This window comes from Hermetia illucens, chromosome 2 (assembly GCF_905115235.1).
Source record: "Hermetia illucens chromosome 2, iHerIll2.2.curated.20191125, whole genome shotgun sequence".
In the NCBI taxonomy this organism is placed as follows: domain Eukaryota; kingdom Metazoa; phylum Arthropoda; class Insecta; order Diptera; family Stratiomyidae; genus Hermetia; species Hermetia illucens.
In genome coordinates this window covers 97306896-97324860 of record NC_051850.1, presented here as the reverse complement: position 1 = coordinate 97324860, position 17965 = coordinate 97306896, and the positions used below count along the sequence as shown (strand labels likewise).

At 39.7% G+C, this 17965-nt stretch overlaps 1 protein-coding gene across 2 annotated transcripts; it reads right to left on the bottom strand.

Moving 5' to 3' along the window:
* Nucleotides 1-1384: 1384 nt before the first annotated feature.
* LOC119647748 lies at nt 1385-8790 on the bottom strand. 2 transcript variants are annotated; one of them, XM_038048868.1, is made up of 4 exons: nt 8518-8790; nt 8213-8371; nt 2696-2783; nt 1385-2640 (listed from the first exon to the last, which is right to left on the bottom strand). In XM_038048868.1, the coding sequence occupies exons 2-4, from the start codon at nt 8310-8312 to the stop codon at nt 1854-1856; spliced, it is 975 nt and encodes a 324-aa protein (XP_037904796.1). In that variant the 5' UTR covers nt 8313-8371; nt 8518-8790; the 3' UTR covers nt 1385-1853. The 2 variants fall into 2 exon arrangements, with proteins under 2 accessions (XP_037904796.1, XP_037904795.1); XM_038048867.1 differs by having other exon boundaries at nt 8549-8790.
* Between the last annotated feature and the right edge of the window lie 9175 nt (nt 8791-17965).

Here is a 17965-nt window from a genome sequence, read left to right as displayed (position 1 = left end):
TCCATTCCATTCCATTTATTATAATATATAATTATAATGGAACTTAGGGTGTTAGACACAACTAACATTTTTGCAGCACCTATACATTTTTTACTTTTTGGAGTGGCTTTCGAGAAACTGAAATTACCAAATTTTTAATGTTTGACCTGTTAACATCCAAATTGACCAATTTAATGAAATTTTTAATTTGTTTTGTTCATGAAGATTGCCATCTTGCAAGGTTTTCCGTAGATTCGAAAAATAAAACTCAGAGTTTATTGAGAACAATGTGCTACAAAATGGACGAAAAATGGGCGAAATATATTCGTCACCGTGAAAACTTTTTAAGAAATAACTTAATTATCTCCCGATGAACCACTTGGCATGATAGTGGAAGCTAATTTACCGATCTACCAATACAATTTGTACATAAAAATCAAAGTATTTAGCACCTTTCCCCCTCTCCGAGGTTCATTCTATTGCTTTGAATGTACACAATGACATCCTCCACGCCAACACAAAAAAAAGGTTAGTTTGAGAAAAACGCGTTTAAAAATTTATTACAGTATTGACAATAAAGACTTTTCAGTACATAAGCCGAATCATAACCAGCAAAATCAGTTTTCAAAGTGTTCCCTTTTATTTATACAATATGCTGACAAAACGAGAATGTGTAACACACATAAAGCAGACGAAGAGAAAGGCTCGATAAAATGCGGCTTTGACTCGCCGCGCTATATTCACTGGCTACTCATTTTTAAAATCGAATATGACTGCACTTTCATATTCTTACCACATATTTTCGGATATAATAAAACATAGTAATATATTATTAATAACTTGATTTGAGTAGGTGAGTATTTTGAAGCCTGGATACCAGTTGGGTAGTTCCTGAGAATGGGTCCGTTGAAGAAAACGCCACTTTCGACCCCTCCGTCCCCCATTCTCCGTCTTTTCAACAAGTGTCAAAGCTAAAACTGGCTTCGGAAAGTTGTAATCGAGACCTTTCATTTGATATACAACACGACTATATTCGGTGAAACAAAATTGTACACCCCTTTTGTATATATGAAGCCTCCTTTAACTCAATGTAGAAAGATGTAACTGCATTCGTGGGTCCTCACAGTTCCCGCCTCCATGTCAATCGGTATATCCGTTTCTGGGAAAAATGCGTGTGACAGACGGACACACGTTGAACCCATTTTAATTTTTTTACAAATAAAACCTTAAAGAGTGTAGTATTAAGCTCAAACCTTTTCATTGCGCAGTTGCAACATTTCGTTATATTGGGGGCAGGAATTATCCGAGGATTGATTAAGAAATACACATTCTAATATTTCAACATAAATCTTTAATAATAAATTACATAACTTATATTACGACTAAAATACACGCAAAACGCCCGGGCAATAGTATTGGCAATTTTATCATGGCAATATATTAGTAGAAAAACATAAAATTGCTTACCTAAACACTGCTTATAAAATGTTCTAATAACTAAGTTCTACATATGATTCCCTTTCTTAATTTTTCATACAGTTCAACATGTCTCTAAATTCATTCCATAGTTAAAAGTAATCATGATACTAGGATATCATTCCTAAAGGATAGATTTTTATGAACACTGATTATTTTCATACTTTGCTATTATGTATAATATTCAGGATTGGCGGCAACATCTATGCTTTTAGAAAAGATACATTGGTTAAGTCGTTTTTAAACTAAAAACACTTAAAATGTTCCTTTTTTCTTGCAAAGAAAACTCTAAAAAATATGCTCATGTTTCATTTAATATAATAATTTAGTAACCTAAAACACTTACACTTAATATAATTCTAATTACACTACTCATAAAATACTCACTGCCAATCTACTTATGTTACAGGACATGCTCCCTGTGAATAATCGAGCGCAAATCCTCTGTTTGAAATATCTGTATTCTCATTTGCATCATGGACGACATAAAGAACGAAAGGTTTCATATAGCTCGTTGTTGGAACCAAGCCTAAGCCACAAAACCGATCGCTATCTAATTGAACACCTCCTTGTGCAGGATTTGGGATAATAATAAAATCCATAGTACATTGCTGACTTTGTACATCAACTGTTCCCAGAAGAACAGGATCAATTGCACCCACATCTCCAGTCATTGTAAATGAATATATATCGGACGAAATTTGACTGTATGTTATGGAGCATTTATTTGCACCCATTCGTATGCATATTCCATATCTCTGATTTGCCAACTGTCTAGAACCCTCAACCCCTATTGAATTTGGTAAACCATTGGGCGATGATGCGTAATTAAAACTCATTATAGTTCCTGAGCCATCCAAATAGTATTGAAGGCATCCCGATGGCGCTCTGTAAGCTGAATTGCATGCAATTTGTGATACCTGAAGCTGCCACTGGCGATTGAACGTGTAGCTGCCAGTCGTTAATACAGCTATTTCTATTGGATTTACACCATTGAAATCTACATAAACATGTTGCCCGGCATTTTCACCGCAAATGCGAGGAACGCGTGATGATCCACCTGTGATCGAAATGAAATCGGTGAGGCATTCACCATCTCCATTGGGGGGCGCCAGTGAAAATGCCAAAAAATCAATACGAAGTTGACAAATTTCGTCACTGCATGGCATTACAGTTAACGCACATCTGAAAGACATAATTGGGTGTGATATCAAATATATTATAGACAGTAAATGCTTACTTTGATCCTCCATTAAAAGTTCCAGGGTACCCAGAATTATAGAAGTAGGTATTGTTGAAGTTTGTACTACCGCCGCATGTCAATTGATCTGAAAAGTGATGAATATTGTTTAATCTTGAAAGGGGTATTTCGTCAATATTAATGTTTATACTCTTAAAATTTCTAGTAGGACAGAGGTACCTACTTGAACACATCTATCTCGACACTGAACGAGAAAACACAGCCGCTGGAGTTTCTTGCTTTCACCCTTTTAAAAAGGGACTAAAAACTAAATTCAGCTCACAGGAAAGTTTAATCAAATATGAGATAGGCGTAACGAGAAAACAGCAAACATATTGATCTATCGCGACGAGCCGACCCCGCTTGGGAACGGGGCAAACGTGAAAGAAAAAGATTGATCGATTGCGAGTGGTAATCCAGTACTAATGATAATTGATAGTTGATATAGATCTTCACCACGATTCTGAATCGTATAGGAAACCACCGTAATAATAAATAGTAAATTCTATTAAGGGAAGCTGCACTGCTTCCTAGAAGAATTATTGTGCCTTTTTTGCTGGTTAGAGTGTTGTTATTAACTGCAGTATGTCAAGAAATCCTTTAATCGACAGGAATTTTAGTATATTCCCTACTTCAAACTGTTTCAACTTGGCATCTGGTAATAAGTATTCTCGTAGATCCCTCAACCTACTTTGCACAAATGCTGGCCACTGTCCCAAAACATGCATGAAAGTTTCATCACTCTCCGCACAGGATTTGGAGACAGCGTCCATAGATAGTTAGTAGTGACCAGTGAGAGTTCCCACTATGCTCTGGAGACTCTTCTTGATTAGGTTTAAAAATTTCTTCGAGCGCTTGAGTTCGTATCCCCCCATGAACAACTTGGACTGCTCTATTTCTGGTAGATTTGCACAGTATAGTTTTCTCAGCCGTTCCTCTTAATTTTTTCCTGCCCAGGTGATCCCATGCCTCATTGCCTTCTAACCCAACATGGCCCGGAACCCAGAGTATCCAATATTTTACAAACCGAGTGTATTCAGTCTCTCAATGCATTCCCATAAGAGTTGGGGTTCACTTGACTGGGTCTAAGTGGTTTGATAGCCGCTTGTCTGTCAGTTAGAATAATAATGTCCTGCCTTCTATGGTTACTTTGGATATTCCGTTATCCTTGGGCCAGTTACCCCGACGCACGCTCTCTCTGAAGAATCCGTCAATATACCAGTGTTATCCTTTGGTATAAGTAATTCGGGATATCGCCTAGAAAGAATATCTAGGATAGATAGCTCCCCGTTTACTGCTACTCCCAGTCATTCTGAAAATCGTTCTCCTTGCATCTGCATGTGTATGCGAAGATGGAGAGGAATTAATATCAAAAGGAACTCCAGGGATGCCGTTAGGTATGTCCTCATTGCTCATTGACAATCATGCAACCTAGCCTATGAACTTTGTGTTTCTGCCCAGATTAGCGTTCCATGGATCATCATTGATCTTACTATTGCAAAGTATTTTCAGTGTAATATTTTCGGAGTCATCCTCATTTTTCTCCTACTATGGACCTGCAAGTCATCAGAGCCCTCGTAGTTTTCCGAGATATGTTTCCAACATGTGTCTTCCAGAGTAGTTTTTGGTTCCGTATAGTTCCCAGTGTCCAGATAGCTGAGTGGTTAGAGTACAAGGCCGTCGTACAGAAGGTTGCGGTTTAAATCTCACTGGTGGCAGTGGGATTTGTATCGTGATTTGACGTCGGACATCAGTCAACTCAGCTGTGAATGAGTCCCTGAGTCAAATCAGGGTAATAATCTTGGGCGAGCGCAATGCTGACCACATTGCCTCCTACAGACTATCCTGTAGTGTACCGTTACGGTCTTGAATGAAGTGCTCTAACACATTTCAAGGCCCTGATCCAATATGGATTGTTGTGCCAACGATTATTATTATTATAGTTCCCAAATATTTCACCTCTATTTCTCGTTTTACTATGTTGCATATAGCATAATGGCTATGATATGATCAAGTTTACGCTTCCTAGTGAATGGTACTATGGTGGTGGTGGTCGTCAGCGTAACACTAGACTTACACTCCAGAATTTGTTAGCTTTCCTACCTACTTTGAGTAGTGTTCATGATAATAGAATTTGTACCTGTTGGCATTTCCATTTGGCTACTCTCTAGCATTCCACCTATCCAGAAGATCAGACTTTTGTGTACAATGTGTTATCGAACGCTTCTTCTATGTTCAAAAATATACACAGTGCTATTTCTTTTGCTTCTACGGCATCCCGTAATACATAGTCGGCTGATACGGGGCAGTTTTGATCCTCTTACCCGGTGAGCGTGTTGACATTGACGATTACGTATTAGGACATCAGTTCTCATCCACTTCAATTGATTTTAATGGTTTAAAGGTTGCCACTGCCCATCTTTTCCTAGTTTCCGATCATACCCCTTTTGATCGTTTCCATACTGTTCCATTTGTTCTTTGGGTGTCAAGTAGGGGTCAGAAACAGATGTATTTTATCCTCTTCATTCTCCGCAAATTTCCCATCTTCCTTCTTTCGCCAACAGAAGATATTGCCCTGCCTTTGGCTGTAGCTGTAGCTATGCTATCATGCTGGCTAGGTTCCTGTTCCATCAGGATACATCCCTTAATGGCTTGACTGCCTTACTCGGACAGCTGCCCTCATATGCGCCAACGACGAATTTGTTGAGGTATTCCAGTTCGCTCCTGACATCAGCCCCTTTGTAAAGGGACCATGTTATTGCTAAAGTACCTTGCATAGAAATCCCAATCTGTTCTCCTGAGATTCCATACTACTTAAACAGACGATGCCATCTTTCCTCAAACACCTCAACTACACTGATGACATCTGCTTGCTCCTTCACCCTGTATTGGACTACACCAATTGGAGGAAGAGGGAAGCAGACTAGAACTGAAGATAAATACCAACAAAACCAAGGGGTAGGACTGATCATCGCACTCTTCCAGCAGAACATTATGCATCTAGGATCTTACGAACTTGACGTCGCTCGACATATTAACAGTGCTAAATCTGAAAGTGCATATATCTCACCACCAACATCAAGTAGAAGCTACGCTACTGCAAGGAAGTATTACATGAAAAGTGATCGCCAGTTTTATTGGACGCTCCAAAACTTTCCTCTACACATGTCTTGAAGAAAATACCACAAAAAGTAGCTTCAAAAATATGTTTGGCCAATCACTGCTTTTAATTGGTTTCAAACTCGTCGATCAGTATGAAATATGCGCCTGATTTCAACGCTGCCTAATGGTATCGATGATGGTGTCTAGTCCCTTTTTAGCTCGAAGAGTGAGATTACCACCGAAAAGCTCCATCCTGCTTGCTAGTGTTATTGCCTAGTTTTATTGTCTAAAGAATCATGGAAAAGCTGAAGTACTCTTCGCAGAAGTCGGAATTCATCAAAACGCTGCACCGAGAATTACTTATGACTACACAGCAAGCTATTTTTCGCTTCTCTGTTATGATCGTTTATGAATTGCGGCAACTAGTACAACGGTAAGAAAGCTTCTGAAAATGATTATTGACATCATATCTTTTTCCATTGTGGACAACAAGTCTCCGATGCAGATATAACAAGGGAGCTTTCTATGAGTAATTGAATGCCCTTCAGGAGACGTTTTCTAAAGGTGACATTGTGATCGTAAGGGGAGGGGGGGGATGAGTTCTAAAAACACTTTGCTTGGAAATTTGATAGGGAAACACGGTAATAATAATCGTGAGACTTTTGTGGATTACCATAGGTTCCGCCGTCCCGTCACTGGTGGCACATTATTGACAACAAAGCTTGCCATAAGACCAATTGGGTTTAGACTGTCCATCAGTAAGAAGTCAGTTTCACAACAGTGTAATCAGCAATAGATTTAAGAGTTGCCTTTTGGATGTGTGCAACAAGAGAAGTGCTGATATTAACCTCGAAAGGGATCATCACTTGATGGTCTCTTCTTCTCGAAGGGTTGACGTGCTTCAATCCCCCCAAGTTCAACACCAGCCGCTTTCATCTTGAATAGTCCTCCTGAAAATATTGGTGAACATTAGGCCCACTTTTCGCAGACAGACAGAGGTCCCGAATGGGGCCAGAAAATCTGGTTCACTGCAGAATCGGGAAAGGGGACCGATGAACGTAACATACTAAGGTTCTATTGATCACGAACGTGACCTACGATCGTGCGAGAAATTTGTTATTATGCTGGTCAAGAAAATAGAAGTGTCCCAGTTAGCAATGATTTCAGAATTGTATTCCATAGCACAAAACGTGCATGTGGTCGCAAATCTTTCGATGGTCCTATGAAGGACGTTAACAGGCGGCTCCTCATTCACTCACACTCTACCACGGTTCTCAACCATATCACATCCAGGGAAGTTTAGCCTCTTGTAGATGAAATGGTTAGTTACCGTAACACACCACCTCCAAACAGAAGAGAAATCATCGCGGTTATCAATGTACTCAAGCTGCTACTTCCGCTTATACGAAAATCCTGAGAATCCGAGATCTTTTCCGAAAAGTGGAACAAGGGGATGAATGTTAAGATTACGAAAAACGGCACTCGACTTAAGTGCAGTAATTATACGGCATTTGCCTGCTTCCTGCCGTCGCAAAAATAATAACTCAAATAATCCTAGAGCATGTCAGCGCATTGAAGAGAAACATCAATGACAACCATATATGCATTCATATAGTACCTTCGAATTTCGCAAATTGTTTAAAAAAAAATTTCTTACGTCAGGGAGAGAATTGAGATACTGTTCCTACTAAGCAGCAGTATCTCGCAATGGTCAAACGGGAAAAATAAAGATAGGAGACTACAGCTTTGAGACCGTTGATAATTCCTCCTATCTAAGCTCAAAAATCACAACCAATAACAGCTACGATGATAAAATCCGCGCACAATTGTTGTCAGCCAACAGAGCCTATTTCAGCTTACAAAAGGTGTTCTGCTCGAAACGTCTCACCATAGGGTCCAAGCTTTTACTGTACAAGCCAATGATCTTGCCAGTCATCATGTATTCCTCGGAGACGTGGATTCTTAGAAAGAAAAATTGCAAACTCCTGGCCGCGTTCGAGAGAAGAATCCTCCTCCTACGTAACCACGAAATCTATGAGCGATACCATGAACGTCAGGTTGTGGATAAAATCCGGCTCAATAGGTTACGGTGGGCGGGTCACTTAATCCGTATGGATGAGGATGATCCCACCCGGAAAGTCTATAAGGGCAATACCTATGGTAGAAAAAGAAGACGCGGCAAACCCTGCCTGAGATGGAGCGATGGCGTAAGTCAAGACGCCAGACAGCTTTTAGGGATATCGAATTGGTGGACCTCGGTGCAAAACCGGGATGTCTGGAGTTCCTTATTAAGGCAGGCCTAGACCGGATACCGGTTATTGCACCGTTGATGATGATGACGAATTAAATAAGAATTTATAAAAATGATATCCATATTTTAGTCAGTATTGATATATCTGTAACTTAAATACTTACAGACACAGCAGACAGCTTGGCTTGTAATTGAATTGCAACTACCCGTCGATACTCCACCACCGTCACTGCATTCGCCGCGTATCACACAAGTTCCAAGCATCTGATTGGCTCCCGTACAAACTTCGTTCACAAAACGTCCGATCGTATAAAATGGGAAAACTAGGGGAAAATTAAAACATTTCTATATACCGTTTCAATTAGGCTTATTAATCGTGCACGCTCAATTAGAAACAATTTTGCATAATTTGCTCAGACTCATTTTATCTGGATTGTATGCTAAAGCGCTTATATGTAGAACTAGGTACCGGTGATTCGGCCGAATGCGGCATTACTCACATCTCGCTTGCCTCGCGCTCGAATGGCTTATTTCGGGCAAATTGGGATTCTTACCCAGCGCATATCCGATCATAGCTAACCACACTAATGAAAATATCAATGCAAGCATTTTAATTTTGTTGTATGACAAAGATATCATTGGAACCTCTTTCCACCCGTTTCAACTCCTTCCCACTTAATTCAACTGCGAACTTGAAAAATTCTAACCGTGATTCCAACCGTGGTCTACGATGATACCTATCCATTAAATACTTGAGCGCAACTAAGAATTAAACTCGCGAGGCAATCTCAAAAGACCAGCGAAGTTATGTCTTCCGTTACAGATATGTAAACAATTCACCAGGTGCTAATTGGTCGCTCCGGTATCTTGGGCCACGGCCGGCCGCTGGACAGTATTCTTGCATCTTTCTTTCGTTCTTGATAGAGCACCGCATTGCTTGCTTATCACTTGCTGCTTTCTAATCACGCAAAACTCGGTTGTGGTTACCAGCATCTGCAATTCATGAATTGTATTCTATTTCCTTTCCCGTGATGTATGTAATTATCAAAGCTGCAGGTTCCCGGCGTCTTAGAAATATTTAGAATCGAATTTGCGCCTTTACTAAATTTATGTAAACTTCCACCGAATGAATAACTAACTATATTGATCAATCGAAATTAGGGAAGGCAACTCACAGAATTCTGTATATTCCAAAGCGAGAGTAAAGCAGAAGCCGAAACATACCATGGCCTCTATAATTAAAATTTAAAAATTCCATCATTCACTTTTAATTAACTGGGTATTTTTAGTCAATTTCGCTCGAGAAAAATATTGAAAACAGTTTCCACTAACCGTGGACGTTTTGAATACAGTAAAGCAATACAACTTTAACCCAAAATATGTCACGTGTTAATCGCGTATTTGCATGCTTGAGAAACTGTACCAAGAACCATTATCACTACGACATACGACTGCGCAGTGTCACGTGCTGTATCGAAAAAAGATCCAAAGTAGAGTCCGTGAAGGCTATATCCTGGCACTGATCTTGCTCTTCTGTTAACGTATTTCATTCCCTTTTGTCTGAAAGATATACAAATGGCAACACCTCGATTGCATTAGTGGCATCTGCTTGCTCTCTTACCGACCTATCGAAGATTGCTGAATATCTAATTCTGAAAGAAAAGTAAAAGAGTGTTGCTTTACAGATCGACATCGGGAAAGTCGGTTTCTAAGTTCTTCATACCGACATAATATGAGGTGGGGCATAGCCTGTGGGGACTCAAACGTGGTGATCTATCGTAGTCGAACTTCCGATATAGTATTTAATGCACTAATAATATTAGAGAGTTTATGGCCATCCAATCTTCAGACAAAAACTCCATCGACAGTATAGCCCATTTATATTAAACCGATTATATTAACGATTAAGTCTTCGCACATTTAAAAGGACTATTTGTGCCGATTGCCTTGTCTTTGTTGCCGATTTCCTTCAGCTCTGCCTTTAATTAGTCTTCTCGAGATTTTATCTTCATGCATTCGTTCTACGGACCGGTAACGCGAAAATTAATCGATGTGGATAATGGAAGATCGTCAGTAAATTGATACAACTCATGGTTGAATCAAGTTCGCCATTTTCCTCCCTCCTTGATTGCTTCATATACCTTTCGACGGTCTTTTCGGTCCAATGCGTCAGTTTGCTTTTCCGAAATTTCTCATTCATACATTCACAATGCATATTAGTATTTTGTGGATGCCTGATTTTTTTTCTCTGTAGGCCTGTCTTAATTCCGTAACCTTTTCCGTGAGTAGGACCTCTAGGTAGTGAACTACCCGCTCGAAATTGTATATTCTGCCTAACAGAGTTCGCTAGTGGCATGTAGGTAATGTATTTAGTTACCTCTTTCAAGCAGTATATTAATCAACCACGCAATTGCGTAGATTTCATGAACAGCATATATCTGGTGTCAACTGAAGTCACGTCCCCGGTGATCTACTCGAGCAAAAGGTTAAAGAGCAAGGGTCGAGACCATCTGCTTGTTTGAACCCTGACTCCATTGGAAGCTTTGTGATAGTTTGTTTTTAATTTGCTACTTTGGCAGTTCGTTATGGAAAATAGCTCGCGCTCCTTTATTCTGACCGTCACCGATTCAAGGTAAATAATTTTGAATATTTTTTTGTTATTTTGGGGGGCGGGGGAAATTAGTTTGTTTGTCAATCAAATATACACAATAAACTTTTTTTTATCGTTATCAATTCATAATAATAATCGTTGGCGCGACAATCTAGTTGGATCAGGGTCTTATAGTGTGTTAGAGCACTTCATTCAAGACCGTAACGGTACACTACAATGTGGTCAGCATTGCGCTCGCCCATAATTATTACCCTGATTTAACTCAAGTACACATTCACAGCTGAGTCGACTGGTATTCAACACCAAGTCACGACAAGTCCCACTGCCACCAGCGGTATTTAAATCGCTACCTTCTCTACGACGGGCTAGTGCTCTAACCACTGAGCTAGCCGGACATTTGTTTAAAAGTAAACCTTAATAAAATCGATTCAATATCTCTTTATCCATCAATTTAATAAGAGTTAAAAATTCCTGACCAGCATCAAATTGCGGGGAATATGCTCCAAATAATAAGTAAAAGATATTATACATTCTTATCTATTTCCAAAAACTTAAATTTTGACCATCGAAAACAAACAGGACGTTTTTAAATAAAAATGTGAACCTAGTTCTTAGTTGATGTAGTAATGAAGCCAATCGGTCTGCGGTTTTTAAGGTTTTGTGTAAAGGTGGGAACTGTGAACGCTCATGCATATAGTGAGTTACATTCTTTTACGACGAATTTAAGGGGGGGTCCCCATACATGCAAAAGGGGGGTGTAAATTTTTTTTTCATGAAATATAGTCATATGGGGTATCAAATTAAAGGTCTCGGTTAGTACTTTTCGAAGCCGGTCTTAGTTTTGACTTTTGTTGAAAAGCTGGGGAGTGCGAGGGGTTGAAAGTGGTCATTTTTTTAACGAACCCGTTCTCAGGAACTACCAAATCGAAAAATCTGAAACAAATCAGGAGGCTGCCACTATATGGTGCCTAAGCTCCGAAATCCCCTTCATACCGATACCTGCTCAAATAAAGTTAATAATAGTACATTACTATCATTTTTAGTAATTGACAGGAAAACCCCCCTTAAGTTCAACCTAGAATTACAAAATTTTGCAACAATGTAGGCTACAGTATGGAGCATAATCCTGCCAAATTTGGTAAAAATCGCACCATTACTAACAAAGTTATACTAGGTCAAAACTGTCGCTCCTCTGTCTGCTTGACTATGAATGTCAATATCACTTGAAAATGGCTATTTTCACATAATATGTGCATATTTTGCGTGCTACATGCTAATAGGATAAATGCACACTCAAATCTCTTTATAAAAGAAATACACAAAACCTTTCATACCTGAAGCGTCTAGCTTCCGGTTTCCCGACTTGTTTTTTATTATTCGTTTATCAACCTAACGGCCAATTCATCTGAATTTTGGTAATTTTTACCATATATCCTCTTTCCTAAGTACTTTCATTAACGATCCATTGAATTCAAATGAGATAATTGTCCCGGCTATTTCAAAATTCGAATCCCATTTAACTTGTGTGGATATTATTGCCGTGTTAGAAGTCCAATCTTCCGGTGTTTAACTCTGACCATACAGACTCCTCTCGTAAGCAAATATTGATAAATGATTGCAGTTATGGTGCTATTCACATGTACCAATTGTCAAAATTCTTCGCAAATAAAACATTAAAATATAAAAATTGATTGAAAAAAGAAATAATTTGATGCCAACCTTTGAGTATTCACTACCGCGGCTAATAGTCGGATCGAAATTACGTGATGGACAATGCTGTGCAGGAGATACCGAACATATTTGATGTCATCGACTAACAAATTCTTCCCCTTCCTTAAAATATCTTTATTTCCGGAAGCCAAGCGTGCCAAAGATATTTATTCGCAATTAACGGTTAATCCGTTCTCACAATCAAATTCATATCTTTTAGCTCTCCACATGCCGTATTCTTGATGAAGTGGTCACTAACATTTACAATTTTGCTTAAATCGTTGTATAGCTAAGGTTGCCCCTAAGTGCGGCATAACACGTTAATCACACTTAAGTGCTATCGTTTTAAGTTCTCGGTAAATATGCTTCAAGCTACCTCACGATTTTCCGGTAATCTTGTACTCTTCCTCCACAGCTCTGAGCCACCTTCTTCTAAGGTGACCACCACGTTGGCCATACTGAGAAGACGAGTTGTCGCAATTTCTCAATTTGACTAGCCCACTTCTACTTTCAGATCAATATGTGCCCCGTGCGTCGATGAAGTTTTTCGTTTGTCATTGCCTTAGGCGGAAATACCCCGACGACACAACGCAGACATATGAAATCTTGAAACTTCCAAGAGGGGCCGTCACTTTTCATGCATTACTCCCATATAATAGCAGAAATTGAATATTCGCGGAACAGCCTCAACGGGATGTTCATCAACCTCATTAAGAAGCGGTATCTGGTCTAAACCTGCCTTAGTAAGGAACTCTATACACCCCAGTTCTATGCCGAGGTCCACTAATTTCTGGCCTACGCCATCGCTCCATTTCAGACAGGGTCTGCCTCGTCTTCTTTTTCTACCATAGATATTGCCTTTACATATAAACTTTCCAGCCTGGATCATCTTCATCATACGGATTAGGTGACCCGCCCACCGCAACCTATTGGGCCGGTTTTTATCTACAACCAGTCGATCGTGGTATCGCTCATAGATTTTGTCGTTAGGTAGGCTACGGAATCGTCCGTCCTCATGTAGAGTGCTAAAAATTCTTCTCTCGAAAACGGCCGCAATTTTTCTTACTCAGAACCCAGGTCTCCGAGGAATACATAAGGACTGGTAAAATAATCGTCCTGTGCAGTAGGAGCTTTGATCCTATGGGCAGACGTTTCGAGCGAAACAGTTTTTGTAAGTTGAAATAGGCTCTGTTGTGCGCGTCATCGTCATACCTCTTATCGGTTGTGATTTCCGACACTAGATAGGAGAAATTTTCAACGTCTCAAAGTTGTAGTCTCCTATCTTTATTCTTCCCGTTTGACCATTGCGATTCGATATTGTCCGTTCTTTGTTTTTTGGCGCTGACATTGCCTTCATTAATGTGAAACCCGAGATCCCGCGCGCCAATCTTATTAATTTTGTCTGGATACCAAACTCTCCCCTTTTCGTTTTTTCCTTGATTATGCTGCCATAGGTGGCCGTTAAGTTGGTGAAAAGGTTGTATAACTGATGGCCATATTCCAGCAGTTTTTCCATCGATTGCCGCACAGAGAAAATCTAATCTGTTGCTGATTTGCCTGGAGTGAAGTCTCTTTGATATGGGCCAATGATGTTCTGGGCGTATGGGGCTATCCGGCCAAGCAAGATAGCGGTGAATATCATACAGATGGTAAAATAGTTATCGTTCCGATGCTTGTAGTTCTTCTAAATAAAAATAAAACTAGGTAACTTGCTCCTACTACAATATATTTTAAGAGTACTGAGGAAGAGAGTAAGTAGCTTTCGAAATACGTATTTACTAACTATTAAAATATATTGTAGTAGGAGCAAGCTACCTAGTTTTATTTTTATATAGATGGTACTCAGCAACGTGATACCTCTTTAAATGCTGCACTGTATGATATCTCCCTTTGTATGTATGGGACAGATAATGCCTCGTTGCCAGTCGTCAGGCATTGATTTGCTGTCCCACTCCTTGAGCATCAGCTGCTTGGTGTAGTTGTTCGTCTCCACATTTAACCAATTCCATGTAATTCCATCTGGTGACTTATAATTTATAAGCTGATGAATTGCACGGACTGTTTCTCCTATACTTGGCAGTGGCAGTTTTTGTCCATCATCTTCAGTTGGCAAGACCTCCAACTCGCCGATATTTTGGTTGTTAGGCAGTTCACCAAATTCTTAACCCATCGCTCTAATATACCCATTCTGTCAGAAATCAGATTTGAGTAAAACAGCAAGGGCAGAATTCGAGCTATTGATGCGCCGAACGAAATCAAGGTTGGTGCCGTCGTTTGCAGGAGCTACGCTACCTAGATATACAAATTATTCGATATCCTCGATGTTCTGCTCGTTAATGCAAATAGGAGGAGTACAATGACCAAACAGATCGGGAACATGTTTTGTTGGGGTTTACAGTCATACAGTTAATGTTGAATTGCGTAGCCATTTTTGTTATCCCTTATTCCACTGCCAAATTTCATACTTCTAGCATGAACTTAAGTAGGGTTTGCGGCAAAATTTCCATAATATGCTAATATACTATTATTAACTTGATTTGTGCAGATATTAGAACGGGATGTATTTTGAATCCCAGATTTCGTTTAGATACACTGTGTGCGGGTCGTATTTTGAATCCTCACTACCCTAAGCTTCACCGGATATCATATATATGACCATTTTCGAAAAGTACTAATAGAGCCCTTCCGTATGATTTGAATGACCACATTCTGTGAAAGAAAATATTACACACCCCCTTCCTAAGTATGGGAAGCCCCTTTTAAACTCAAAACAAAATGGCGCCACTTGCTGTATGTAAAGACCACACGAACCGAATTTCCGTTTCCGAATAAATCAAGTGTGGCAGACAGACAGAGGATTAGATAGACATCGAATCGATTCTAATAAGGTTTTGTTCCACACAAACTTCCTTTTGTTTCACACAAAACCTTAAAAAGAAGCCATTATGGACTTCTTTGGAGAGTGGCTTGGTCCTGGTTAGAGCCGAGAGTTGATTTTGCCTTGAACATAGTAAACACAAATAAGATAGCAGACGAGGACGTCGCAATTCGAACCTATTCTTTTATTTTCCTCTAATTTTTGCGCGTGCTATCTGTACCGAGATTTCGCTTTGAAGTATCTGAAGCCATTGTACAAAATGGTAATATTGCTTCTTCCTGTCAGTACTTCGCATGTATGTAATATGTTATATATAATCTGACGTGGATTATCGATGATATGATAATATTTTATTTAGCCCCGTACAAGTCCGTAGATATTTCCTCTCGAAGATCCATAGTTTCTCTATTTGGCTAGTACTTAGATAAAACAAGATAGGACACCACTGCCTGAATTTCAGTGTAACTAAAGAAGTCATAATTTATTTTATCCCATGGAATAAAATGCAAAGCATAAAAGAGTTCAAAGATTTCAAATTGTGAAAAAAATCATAAAGCTGCCCTTGAAACGGTACCTAGGGTTCATAATACTCTCTATACTGACATAGTATATTACAATATTTTTTGGAAATTATGTGCAAACCTCCTGCAATAAAATGGGCTATAATGTAAAGTATTACACTGCCAAGTTTGGTGGAAATCGCTCTATTACTGACAAAGTTATAATGAGCCAAAGTTTTCGCTCTACTGCAATCTAAGACTGTGAAATGTCTATAATACCAAATTCATAAACATTGTGAACTAGATACAAATTGGACCAATTTATAAGCAATGCACGAAACCTATCATACCTGAAGCGTCTAGCTTCCAGTTCCCCGACTTGTTAAACATGGCTGTTAAAATACACTACCTCTATATGCGCTCCAAGTTGTTTAAAACTTATAAATATGCACTCAGAATCATCCTCGTCAGTTACGATGTGAAAATATATCAAATTTCTTCGTAAGTTTTTACTTGCATACACCAAAGAATTCTGAAAGAATTATTCTGCACTTGCGCATTGCGAATTGATTTTCATCTGCCGGCTGCAAGTCTCAAACCCTTGGCTGATGTTAGGTAGTAAACTGACTGCGCGGTAGTTCTTAAAATTGGCGATACATTTTGTCTTTTTAAGGCTTTGCATATACAACGAGCATGAGTTTGTGCCGAATTCAAGGAGGGGCTTCCCCTTACCACCACGGTTCTTAACCGTATCACATCCGGTGAGCTTCCTCCTCTGGTGAATGAAATGGCTAGTCACCGTAACATGCGGATACGGACTGTTCCTCCAAGGAAGAGAGAAATAATTTCGGCCATCAATGCACTCAAAGTAAAGTAAACCCGCTAGGGTTGACGCTCTCCCCGCAGAGTGATTTATCACTACACCCGCAGTTACTGCAGATCTGCACTTGTAATGAAATCTTAGGAGTCCGAAACTTTTCCCAAGGAGTAGAAGAGGGGATGATCGTTAAGATTCCAAAAAAGGGCACGCGTTTTGAGTGTAACAACTGTACTGTTGCAAAAATGGTGGCTAAAATAATCCTAAAATGCATTAAAGAACATTTCAAAAGCTTGATCAATAGAGCAGGCTGGTTTCCGCTCCATATCCTCCTGGCATCAAACTGGATATTGCTCGACGCATTAACTGCGCTAGATTCGCTTTCGCTGCCCTGTCTAAAATCTGGAAATGCAGTTATCTCATCACCAAGAGTTGAGTTGTCCTGTGCTAGTGTTCTTTCTGTTAGACTAGTTTCCGCCCTGGATTCCCTCGTACTGACTATATCAATACCTTTCATATCATTGTGCAGAATCTAGATATGCACCTGCTTTTTGTCGACTTTTAACAGAGAATGGATCTGGAATACTCTACGCAGGCGAGGTATTTGGGATAGTGAGCTCTCCCGACGGCAATTCCTTTTTGAACTACTTCGGTTTTATATCCTCGATCTCCTACGTCCATGAAGATGGACGATTCCGTAGCCTACATAACGACGAAATCTTTGACCGATACCACGACCGTCAGGTTGTAGATAAAATCCGGCTTAATAGGTTACGGTGGGCGGGTCACTTAATCCGTATGGATGAGGATGATCCAGCACGGAAAGTCTATGAGGACAATATCTATGGTAGAAAAAGAAGACTAGGCAGACCCTGCCTAAGATGGAGCGATGGCGTAGGTCAGGACGCCAGGCAGCTTTTAGGGACATCGAATTGGTGGACCTCGATGCAAAACCGGGATGTCTGGAGTTCCTTATTAAGGCAGGCCTAGACCGGATGCCGGTTGTTACGCCGTTGAATATAATCTCCTTCGCAAATATCGAGATTACGATAATTTGAATAGCAATTGCTACGTACATATGACGGTAAAATACAATTATAATGTAGAGTAGAAACGTTTATACGGGAGAATTCTCTAAACAATTAGCTAAGAAATTAGTGAGGTGCTAGTTAGACATTTTTCGATTTACTTACAAAAGACAACCAAATTGTTAGTAAATTATCTCTTTAAATCTCAACAATGGCGCTCTGGCTCGGCCAGTAACCTAATATTTGCTTATATAATTGGCATCACTAAAGAGACACGGCAGTTGAGTTCTTGGACGTATTCGAGGAGCTTTATAATGAGAAACTACTTAGTTCATATTTCATACTCGAAGAGCCGGCTCAATCCCTTAACTTG

Coding starts and splice junctions, on each gene's coding strand:
- LOC119647748 (XM_038048867.1), bottom strand. CDS start 8,687: ATGATATCTTTGTCATACAACAAAATTAAAATGCTTGCATTGATATTT. Junction 2,784..8,212: donor CCAAGCTGTCTGCTGTGTCT/GTAAGTATTTAA, acceptor ATCACTTTTCAG/ATCAATTGACATGCGGCGGT. Junction 2,641..2,695: donor ACTTTTAATGGAGGATCAAA/GTAAGCATTTAC, acceptor TATGTCTTTCAG/ATGTGCGTTAACTGTAATGC.